Source organism: Manihot esculenta, chromosome 4 (assembly GCF_001659605.2).
Source record: "Manihot esculenta cultivar AM560-2 chromosome 4, M.esculenta_v8, whole genome shotgun sequence".
In the NCBI taxonomy this organism is placed as follows: domain Eukaryota; kingdom Viridiplantae; phylum Streptophyta; class Magnoliopsida; order Malpighiales; family Euphorbiaceae; genus Manihot; species Manihot esculenta.
Window position 1 is genome coordinate 4112647 of NC_035164.2, and position 12094 is coordinate 4124740.

At 30.6% G+C, this 12094-nt stretch overlaps 1 protein-coding gene and 1 non-coding gene across 2 annotated transcripts; one reads left to right on the forward strand and one right to left on the reverse strand.

Moving 5' to 3' along the window:
* Positions 1–2923: 2923 nt before the first annotated feature.
* TRNAV-AAC lies at positions 2924–2997 on the reverse strand. The gene has a single exon. It is a non-coding gene; the product is annotated as a tRNA-Val (tRNA).
* Positions 2998–3060: 63 nt separating this feature from the next.
* On the forward strand, positions 3061–5041 carry LOC110613754 (THO complex subunit 4A). The gene is made up of 5 exons (XM_021755046.2): positions 3061–3354; positions 3450–3596; positions 4077–4145; positions 4231–4406; positions 4676–5041. The coding sequence occupies exons 1-5, from the start codon at positions 3193–3195 to the stop codon at positions 4836–4838; spliced, it is 717 nt and encodes a 238-aa protein (XP_021610738.1). The 5' UTR covers positions 3061–3192; the 3' UTR covers positions 4839–5041.
* Positions 5042–12094: the final 7053 nt, after the last annotated feature.

Consider the following 12094-nt stretch of genomic DNA (forward strand, 5'->3'; position numbering starts at 1 on the left):
AAGCAAAGGAAGGCTGGACAGGGGACTTTCGGCGGCAGGTTCGGCGGCCGAAGGTCCCTCCAGAGCCGAAAGTCAGGCACTTTCAGAGGCAGGGTTCGGCAGCCGAAAGTCCTTCTAGAGACGAAAGTCATAACCTTCGGCGGCATGTTCAGGGGCCGAAACTCCACTCCAGAGCTGAAAGTCCAAACTTTCAGAGGAGGGTTTAGGCGGCCAAAACAACCTCCTCAAGGGGTTCAGCGGCCGAACCTGAGTTCTCCAAGAAGGCAGAACTCGATTCAACTTTAAGTCTCCAGCCTCCAAAACCTCTCTAAAACATGCACAACTTACAAACAAGTTCTCAAACACATGCATATACCCTTCTTCATGCATATAGGGGCTTAGAACTAGCTCAAAACCCCTAAAACAACACATATACACTCATATGGCTTATGAGCAACATAAACCCTACCCATGCAAACCATGCAAAAACCACACTTAAACCCTTCCAAACTCACTTAAAACATAAAGAAAGGTGATGATCCATGCTTACCTCTTGAAGATCGAGAGGATTGATGGTCTAAACTCGGAGATGCAAGGAAAAACAGATCCGAAACCTCCAAGCCTCACAACTTAGCTTCTTTGCTCAAAAACTTCAAAACCAACATGAAAACTACTTACAACTTGCTCAACTTTGAAGAAAACCAAGAAATCAATCAAAGGAGGTCAAGAACACACCTATACCCGAAAAGAAAGAGAAAACTCACCTCTAATCCGAATAAGGGACCCTTTTATAGGTGGCCGGTCAACCACCTTCGGCGGTCAGAGTTGTTTCCACAGCTTCACCACGTTCGGAACCCGAACTTGGGCTTTGGTGGCAACGAAAGCAAGCCACCTTCGACGGCCGAAAGTGAGGTTCGGCGGCCGAACCTTACATTTCCCTCCTTGGTCTTTTCTTTTCAAAACTTCAAATTGTCTTAATCAAACCACTAAAAACAGTCAAAAACATTTTAGAAAACCTTTCTTTTACCCTTCTAGAAAACTCCGACATCCTTGAATTCCAAATTCCAACGGAGCTTCCGCCGGAAAGTATGAATTCCGACGCCGGGGTCTAGCCGGGTATTACACATATATTACTGATGGTATACTTGATACTCTTCCTATATCTTCTGTTATTACTGAAGATGTTGATCCTGTATATCTACTACTTATACTTCTATTAAATTTTAATGAGACTTTACCATCTTCAAACTGCTCTATTTTACTTAAACTTGTATTTGGTTTTACTTTTTCTTGTTCTGATGGAGGTAATATACCTTCTAAAATCCATTCTTCTGATAAGGTTATATCTTTCCATTATATTGTTTTAGGTATTACAGTATTTGTTTTAGTTAAATCTATCTGCAAAAACCTTGTTTCTCCCTTTTTAGGTTGTAATTTATATTTAGTTCCAAATGCTGAATTCATAGCTTTATAATGGATTTTATACATTAATGCTATCGGGATAGATCCTTGTTTCATTTTATAATTATGAGTTTTAATTTTCAAGACTATACTGTCTAAAATATTTAAATCATTTAATGATATTGTCATATCTGGATATACCTCAAAAGATATTGATCGTTCAATTAAACTAGTTTCTATAGATCCTAATAAAGAATTCTGAAAATTTAAAAATCTTGCATCTCTTACTACTGCTAAAATACTAGTATTTAATCCTTCTCTAGTTAAAGGTTTTATACCTACTTGAATTAGTCCTATATGAATATACTTGTATTTTTTTACTCCTATGACGATTTAATGTTTTTGATGATAAAAGTGTTATTTTCTCAAAAGGTTTGCTTAACCGAAAATCTCTTTCTTCTGTTTTTGTTACATAGTCTGTTTTAAAAATATTAAACTTTGGGATTTTATAAATCTGTTCCTTATCTATCTTAGGAATTTCCCACTCATCTATTGCTTTTACAAAATCTTCCAATATTAACTCATTTTTATTTATTACTCTTTTAATTTTTGAAGACTCTAAATCATCTGATTTTATTGTACTAACTGATTTATACAAAAAATGATCCATTTTCAAAAATCTTGAATTATGTCGCGGTCACTGCCTGTTATACCCTATGACACCCAAAACTTTAGCTAAAACGGGTTCAGTTGGCATACCCAAAACATACTATTTCAAAAAAATTTTAATAATGGATTCTTTCCCATGTAAATAACCTTAGGCTCTATACCATTCTACCAAAAACTTAAAGCTATTAGTAGAAGCGTTACTTTAATATAGCCCAGTGACCCTGCACACGGTAATGTCTCCACCCAATCCTTTTTCCTCTTTCCTTCCCTGCGGGCTCGAACCCGTGACCTGCTCTAATACCATTAGGGTGCATACCATTCTACCAAAAATTTAAGCTATTAGTAATGGCGCTACTTTAATCCTATATAGCCTAGGAACCCTGCACACGGTAACATCTCCACGTTGGGTGCCACTTTGGGGAGGCACACTCTTTGGATACTTTTTTGGATTAAATCCCTTTTTGCATGCGAGAGAATCCATTATTAAAAAATTTTTGAAAGAGTATATTTTGGGTATGAAAAAAATTTTTTGAGTAAATTTTTAACATGATTTGTGAAATTTAATAAAATTTACAATTTAATTTTTATTTTTTATTGAGAATTAATTTAATCCACATGATATTTATTAATAAGATAGTTATTATATTAAATTTACTGTTAAAATATAATGATATAATCATTCAAAATTTATTTTTTTATAACAGTTCAGTGTCTATAATTTAAATTTTATAATGATTTAATTTCCTCCATTCTATTTTAATTTTTTTTATATAGTTAATTAATAGTGAATTTAACATATTTCTAAAAAAAGGTAAGGATTAAAATGCTTATGTCCTTAAATGTGGAGGACTATATTGTAATTATTTTACAAAAATGGCGTCGCCCGGACTCGAACCGGAGACCTTCAGTGTGTTAGACTGACGTGATAACCAACTACACCACGACACCGTTTGTTTAACCGACTACTTTAGCCCTAAATTAACAGTTCTAAATGTGGCTTTTCTTCAAGGAAAACCCTATCATCCTCCTCTGATTACTTCGTTCTCTTTCTTCAAATTGATAAGTTTTCTCCGATTTCTTTCTCTCTTCCTGCTTAACCTGATTTTCCATTTATTTATAAATTTACAGAAATTTTAACAAAATATGTCTAGCGCTTTGGATATGTCCCTTGACGATATCATCAAGAGCAATAAAAAGTCCGGATCCAGCAAAACCCGAGGACGGGGCCGAGCTTCCGGACCTGGACCTGCTCGACGATTCACCAACCGCGGCGCTAATAGAGCTGCGCCGTATACCGCCCCTAAGGTAGTTGTTTATTTATGGTTTTGATTTTTGTGGCCAATTTTTTTTATTTTTTTTTCTGAATTAACTATTTTGCGATTGGAATGATTTCTTCTCAGGCGCCTGAAACGACGTGGCAGCACGACATGTTTGCGGATCAGGGTGTCGGGTACCCGGGACTGGCAGGTCGGTCCCCCGCTATAGAGACTGGAACGAAGCTTTACATTTCTAATCTTCATTTTGGCGTTTCAAACGAGGATATCAAGGTACTTAATTTACAATATCTTATATTTTTATTCTGTTTGTTGTTTGAATGCTTGGGGATATATTTTGATAGTATGATATACTATTCTTGGTGTAGTTTATAGATTCTGAATTAGTTTTAGTTGGAGTTACTTAATGAACATGTTTTTCAGAAAGTGTTTGGATTTAATTTGATGCTGCATGCAGAATGGAAATAAGGTGGTGGCTATTGAAATTAAAGGGTTGTTAAATTTGGATTATGAATGGAAACTATTAGTAGATCTTTTGCAGAATGATTTCTCTCTTGATTGTTATAAGTGCCTTCAAAAAAAGTTGTTTCAGTAGTCTGCATTCCACCAGTTTATGATTTTATTATGGAGAATTGATTCCCTAATTTTGTTGATGGCTGTGTAATTAAAGGGGAAACATATTGATAAGTGTTGGCTGCAAATTTTTCATGTTTTACAAGTTCCTTTAACTAATGGTTGTTAAACGCTATGCAGGAGTTGTTTTCTGAAGTTGGAGATTTGAAGCGGTGTTCAATCCATTATGATAGGAGTGGGAGATCGAAGGTATCTAATCAAGTTTGGCATGAACTGCATCCTTCTGATCAATACTTTGTGTCCAGTGTAGTTTAGAAAAACCTCTTTTTCTTAGGGAACAGCAGAAGTAGTCTTCTCCCGGAGAACAGATGCTGTAGCTGCTGTCAAGAGATATAACAATGTTCAGCTTGATGGGAAACCAATGAAGATAGAGATGGCAACAAATGTTGCTACTCCTGCTGCTCCAGCTTCAAGTGGCACATTTGTAAATTCAAATGGAGCTCCTAGAGGGTATGAATTCTACTCCTTTTTGTTTAACTTCATGCACTTTCCAAATTTGTTTCATGGTTTGAGAAGTTGTCAACTTAGCACATGTACCTGTAACAGTGTTGTTATTTATTATATGTAGATCTTGATAAAGCTTCAAATAGAACTTGTTTGTTGTGAAACATTTTGTTAGATTTTGTTTTGTACGGGAGAAAGTCAATTGAACCATTATAATTGTTCTAGATATGAAAGTTTTGTTGCAGTGTTTTTGACTGTTTTCCCTTATCTTTTAGGGGACAAGGAAGAGATGGTGCTACAGGGAGGCCACGTGGTGGCAGTGGCCGTGGATTTGGAAGGGGTCGTGGACGTGGAAGGGGTCGTGGTGAAAAGGTATCTGCAGAAGATCTTGATGCTGATCTGGAGAAGTATCATTCAGAGGCAATGCAGACAAATTGAACTCATTTCTTTTGTTTTCTTGGTTGGTCTTACACCTTTCTTTTGTGGCCTTTTATGTGCTTGATGATGCAACAACCCCGACTATGTTCTGTAACTTTATAAAGTCTTTAGGAATTACAGAAATGCTAAGAGAGATATTGTTGGGATCTTTGTAATGGAGTTTGAGCATCTATTTTCTATGGTTCTTTGACTTGGGCATTAAATATGTGGGTTAATGGACAGCAGTCAGTATGCAATTCCACTCATGCATTTTGTTTGGTTTGGTTAGCTTCTCAAATCCCTTATGCTTTACTCTGCAAGTTGGAGTAGCAAGTGGAAATATATTTTTTTATGGATTCTTGCACAAAGAGATGCTGTTTGCAAATGGTGTTGTTGGTTGTGCTTACATCACAAGGAGTGGAGGATTCAGCCTGAACAGAAATTGCCAAGTGTTCCTGTTTCTTTGGGTTGCTTCTTCATCATATAACAGGGAGATTTCCTCTGAGGTAGATTTCTTTATATCTGAACTATATATGTTTTTAGAACTTGAACTGTGTTTATGGTGCAGCTGATTTTGATGTTTGGGCTGTTAGCTTTGTAAGTTATGTCTCTTTCTGTATTCTGTCCAGGGAATTTTAGTTCCCCTGACTATTCCGTATGGCTGCTGATGTAGCACGTTATAGTGTTGGAATCTCTTTGCTTCAGTCATCCTGAAAATGTTGAGAATACATGTGGAGAAAATCTGGGACATGTTTTCAAGTAGAAACTGGCTTTAGGTAAGTGTTTGTCAATCTGTATGGATTATGAACTTTTGAGATGAAGAATTGAAGTAGTTTGGCCTGTGATAAAGAGTTATTATTTAAACCTCCTTGATTGAGGGTTTCAGAGCTTCTTTAATTGGCCAAGAAAGACACTTATCTTAAGAGGAACTGCATTGAGTGGTATGAGCTACTGATACTTGTTTCCCAACAGAACTTGGATATTTTGCTGCATGTATGAAAATTTGAACAATACTGTTTTTAGAGAATGGGTGCTTTATTATTGTGTTCCTTCTTTGTTGTTGAAAGCATTATGCTGGGTTACTTCCGACTCCTCAGTTCTTACTGATTTGGGATCGAGAAGCGACTGGCTGAAGGTTAATAGTCTGCGTGTGGAATGGAACATAACATGTATTATGTAATTTAGGTGCCTTGTTCAGGGATCTCAATGCAGGCAGTTCCGTTGTTGGAATTCAAAGTTGGTTGTATCCGAGTGAAATGGGTGCAAGTGATGGCATTACTTTCTTTTTCTGCTAATGTTGTTGGTGGCTGCCTATTCATTTGGTTTTACTGAACTCTACCAGCTACTGTAATGTGGTATGTTCTAACTCATGTTGAATGCCAATTAGAATGTTCCAGCTACTGGAATATGGAATGAAAAAGGGTGAAAAGAATGTGCATGAATGACCATAATTTATATATAATAGCTTTTCAGGTTATTATACTTATTGTTTTTTATATTTAAGATTATATAATATTAAATATTATTATGCTATTAAAAGTTTAAAATAAAATAATATGATTAATAATATATTTTTATCTTAAAAATATAATAAAGCATAATTGTTAAATTAAAAAAGAAATGTTTATATTTTTTTAGTTGTTTTAAAATTATTGTTATTTTATTATTGTAATATATAAATTGATTATTACAATTTTATTTATTTTTTATAAGATTTTTTACAATATTTTTTAATATTTAATAAAATTTAATATTTTTATAATAAATACAATTGAAAAATTAATGAAAAAAATATAATGACGAAGGGAGTATTGCTTTAGTTTCATATTATATATGTGTTTGGCTTTATTTAATATTTAATGATTAAATTTTAAATTTAAAAAAAATTAATTTATATTTATATTTTTTTCTATTTAATAATTTTATTTTTTAAAAATTTTAATTATATTTATTTTAAAAATATTAAATTTTTTTAAATAGTAAAAATATTTTAAAAAAATTTTATAGAATAAAATTATAATGATTTGTATAGTAGTGTAATAAAAATGGATAATAATTATGGTACAGTAAAAAAAAAAGAATTTTGAGTCGAAAAAAATATTAAATTAGAATATAGATGAACTCTAATAAAAGTATATAATAACCATTACATTTATTTAGGTAAAATAAGCCATTGGCTATAGTGTAGTGAAAATTAATTTTTCACTAAACAACTTTAAAAAAATTCACAAGATTCAATTAAAAAGCTTTTAGTGTTTGAAAAGGTCTTACTTGATGGTTAAAAAGCTGAAAGTTTCTAACCATGCAATATCCTTTTTGCTTATGTAAATACAAATTGTCGCGAACTCAATCATGTGACATGTTTAACAATTCTTTGATAAAACAAGAAAAAGTATTCAGATTATGTATGAAACTTGCTTTACTTTAAGCAACACTTTAATGATGAACTTTATAATCTCTTTTTTTCTTTTTCTTTTTTTTTTCTTTTTTACCATATCAAAACCAAAAGAAATTCACAATAACACCGTTGAATTTCATATATTAATCCCTAATAAAAAATAATGAAAAGATTTCTAATAAAATATTGAAATTTTATTTAAAAATTAAAGGATCTGAAAAATTAAAAATCAAAAATCAAAATTTGAGAAAAATATGTTGGACGTACACATATTCTAATAACTTACAAATTTTGACATTTACATCATAAAATTAAAATTTTGAATAATAAATTTAATACTTTCACATTTATCTCGATTTTAAAATTAATTTTGATCATATCATATTATTATTAAAATATCCGTCAAATAAAAAAAATTAAATTTTTAGACTAATTCATATTTATATTCAAAATTTTAAATTTTAAATAATAAAATTAAATATTTTTAATTTGTCACAATTATAATTAGGAGAACTAAATTGAATTTAGAAAACTTAAAGATAAATTACTATATAATTTTTAAAATTTTATATTAACAAAACATATAGCTCTTTAATTTAAATTTTATATTAAAAATAAATTTATTTTATATTTATCTATACAATATTAAATATATTATATTAAATAAATATTTATATATAAATAAATTCTCATTACATAAAATATCATATAAATATTATATATTACAATATTTCATTAGATATTTATAATTATATGGAGGACTGTAGTTCATATCAATAATCTACATACTTTAGTATGGATCAAGTCTAAAAATACTGGTAAAATAAAATAGTTTTAAAAGTCAATAATAAACTTCTCTTAAAAACACCAATAATTGAGGATAAGAGAAATACATGCCACAATTAAATTAATAAGTTTGACTTGATGCAATTTGAAGAATGTAATCTCACACGCACAATAACAAAAAGCACACAAATAATATGAATAATTTTGAATTTTTTATTAAAATTTCTTTCATATAAAAAGGACGGCTTAAATTTATATAGAAAAAATTAAACCTAACTCTAAGAGAATAAAAATAAATCAAATCATAAAGTATCCAAACAAAACTGATCGAATTTTAATAACCCATAATAAGGGAGCGGCACACTAAGGCCCAGACTAAGTTCAAACAACTAAACTAATAATACTAAAACAAATAAGATAGCATAAGTTTAACTTAAACAAATGGTCTTACAAAATACATCATTAAGGCCAAATAATATGTATAACACATCCTCAATGTTGTCTATGAGTTATGTACATACTTTTTAAGTTGCACATGCATTACACATATTTCTTTAAATCTGTCCACTTAGTTTGATAAATTTATACACCTTCTAATTAGGCACAATATACTTAAATTTTCACAAAATCCTTCCTTAATCCTCACTTTAGGTTTTTTTTTATATAATTTTGGTTCATAGGTTTAATTATACTCTTTAAACTCATAATTGCAAGCGTTGCATAAAATCTGTCCCATATGAATTGAAGTATGCTCCAAGTATTTTTAGATCATATGAATATGATTTTAAACTATTTTTATACCATTTGAATGATATAAATATAACAAATTGAAAATACTTAGTTTTATTATCTAAAATTTAAAAATTTAGATATAAATATAAATTAACATAAATATTTAAATTTTTTTATCTAACACATCTTAAAAATAATAATTTATATATGATATAACATGTGAATCAAAAAATTTTTTTATCAAAATTAATTGAGATTAGTTACTGAAATTAAATTAAATGTAAAAAAATTGACTTTAATAAAAGAAGATCAAAAGATACCCTCTGTTCATAAAAACAAAAATCAATAGAAGCGCTCCATACAAGATGGAGACAAACAAACAAACAAACACTACTAAACAATGAAAACTCTAAACTCTAATATGATTGTGATGTCGTATTATATTTTTTCAGAGTATAGATCTATAAAATAAAAGAAAATATTGGGTGAATTAACTTATAACCTATTTGATGTTTGATATTGAAGTCGGTATTTATATTGAATAAATTATGAAATTGATTGTTTATGGAATAATGCATCTGTATATAGAGTCATGAACTCTTTATATAATATATAAGATAAAATTCGAATACTATTAAAGGGGTGTATGAAATAATACAACTACATCTATGATAAAATATAGAATACTATATGAGATAAAATTATTAGATAAAGATAATTTTTAATATAGATAATGACTTATTTTAATTAGGATTTTACCAATTTATTAGAAGGTTTATAGAGTATTTAAATTGTTGATACATTTTCAATCATTGAAACCTAAATTTAATATATATGTTTGAATCAATTTATATCAGAAATTACTCGAAATAATAGTAAAACTGGGAGTTTGTCGAAGTCGGATTTAGAAATTATTGAATCGGAGTTTTCCCCAAGAATTTCAGGAATATAATTTTGTATTTCAATCGATTTTGAATAGGTGTTAATTAATTTTGTATTTCAATCAATTTTGAGCATGTGTTAATTAAAAGGAAAAAAAAGGTAAAATAGAAAATTTTGTGTTTATGAAGGAATATTGAACATAATAATCAAATTTAAGCTCTATTTATTTGCACAAAATTATTCATTTTTCATTGTTTAATTTTAATTTAAAAGTTAATTTATATTTTATTTGCATGAAATTATTTATTTTTCATTATTTAATTTTAATTTAAAAGTTAATTTATATTAACAAATTTATATATAAATATATTAATAAATTTTAAAAAATAATTTCTTTTTTAAAAAAGTCATTTTCTTTTTAAGATAACTATTAGTTTTATTAGAAAAATATTTTTCGTTAATTAATTTTTCTAAGTGCAGTATAAACGTTAGAAAATAAATGCAATTTTAAATATAATTTTAAATATCTAAATAATTTAAAATGAATCAAAATACTTTAATGTAAATTTTAACCAGGATTTTCCATGAGTATTGGAAACAAAAGGCAAACAATATTGGTTATCTTCAGGTGACTCTAATACTAGTTTTTCCATAAATATGCTTCTTTCAGGCGTGTAAAGAACCAGTTGCATAAGTTGAATGATTACATAGGAACTTGGCTATCTCGGGACAATGGTCTTTAGGATTTAATTATTTCTTATTTTCAATAGTGGTTTACGTCCTCAACGGATAGCTCCAAACAACTCTTATCTTATATACAATGCAAGGTCACAAAAGCTCATAATTTATCTCTTCTCAAACCTTGTACCTCTTAGGAAGTGGTTTTTGCATTGAAGGCAATGCTGCATCCAGATAAATTTTCTGGTCCAGATAGTTTCACGGTAGGTTTTTATCAGTAGTTTTGGGATGCTTGCCTCCGATTTCTTAATGGTGGTGCCCTCTAACAACAATTTGACTTCTATTGTGTTAATTCCTTAAGAAGCAAAAACCTAAATCTATTCCTCATTTGTTATCTAGAGCTAACAAGGCATGCTGATCGGGCTGCCAAGTGACTGAGTCTGTTCTCCTACCGCTTGTCACGTCACCAGACTAGACTGTCTTCTGATTTGGGCGCGGGATCAGTCCGGCCGGCCTTACTCACGAATTAGAGTATATGAGGTTGAGCCGGTCTCTTTCAGTGAATTTTATTAGACTTTGAGTCTATATTTTTCTCCAGGGTCCAGTCTCACCTCATTATGTATAGTAATTTCTGATGCAAATGAGGATATAGCCTTTTTATATTTCTCTGGGGTTTGTACTAGTATCGTAACAATTTAATCTAGAACACTAGGCATAGCACTATCACCAAGCTGCGTGCTAATGTGTGAAGTGTATATGATGAATGGTGTGTGGCATAGAACCTACACTTGCCAGATATCCAACCTGAAATGCCTTCCATTAGTGCAGTTTAGGTAGCTCTTCCTCCGCTTTTTCTGAAATATAATGTCAATGTTGCAGCACCAACAAATGGATGTGGGATTGGTTTAGGTTGGTTGGTCCATGATCACCCTGGTAGTTTTATCCATAGCAGTTTCATTTTTATTGATAAATATTTTCCAATTGCTATTGCAAAAGATTTGGTGGTAGGAGAGGCGTTGAACTGGATTAAACAACAAGATCTCAACATATTGTTAGGACTGTTAGGTAATAATAGTGGTAAAAAACTAGCTTATTAGTTGTTGAGAATTAATACAATAATACTCTCATTCTCTCTACCAGTCCCTTTGTAGAATTGTATTGTAGAAATGAGAATATATATACTCTAAAGAGGCGTATAAAATATTAATTGAAGAATTAATACAATAATACTTCCATTCTCTCTACCAGTCCCTCTCTCCTCCTTCTCAATCTCTCTTCTTCTTCCTTCCTCCTCTGCTCTATTCTGCCTTCTTCTATTCCCTTTCCCTGTCTTCTATTTCCTTCCCCTTTTCTCTATTTCTTGATTGAGTTGGGAGAGTCTTAACACATATCTAAGAAGAGTCGGACTATTTGTCAGTTATACAATTGACTTTACTCATTGTGTGTATTTTTCTTATTTTGGTACTTAATAGAAGATGTTAAAAGCCTTAAAAAATGGATCAATTGTCTAGATGTTAAAAGCCTTATAAAAAGGATGAATTGTCTCTTTATCCTATCTTAAGAAGCTTGCGAATCAGTATGCCCATCTCTTAGTAGAGGTTGTTCCTACATCAAGTTAGAATGCATGAAGTCTTTCGCCTCCGTATTTTATTTTTTAGAATGCTCTATCCATTTTATTTTGATATATTTTTTTCATAAGGATGAGGTGCAGGACTCAATAATTTGCATATGCCCATCTAACCACCGGAACAAGTTAAACTACCATATCAAATTTTTATAAATACTCTATCTATCGCCATTT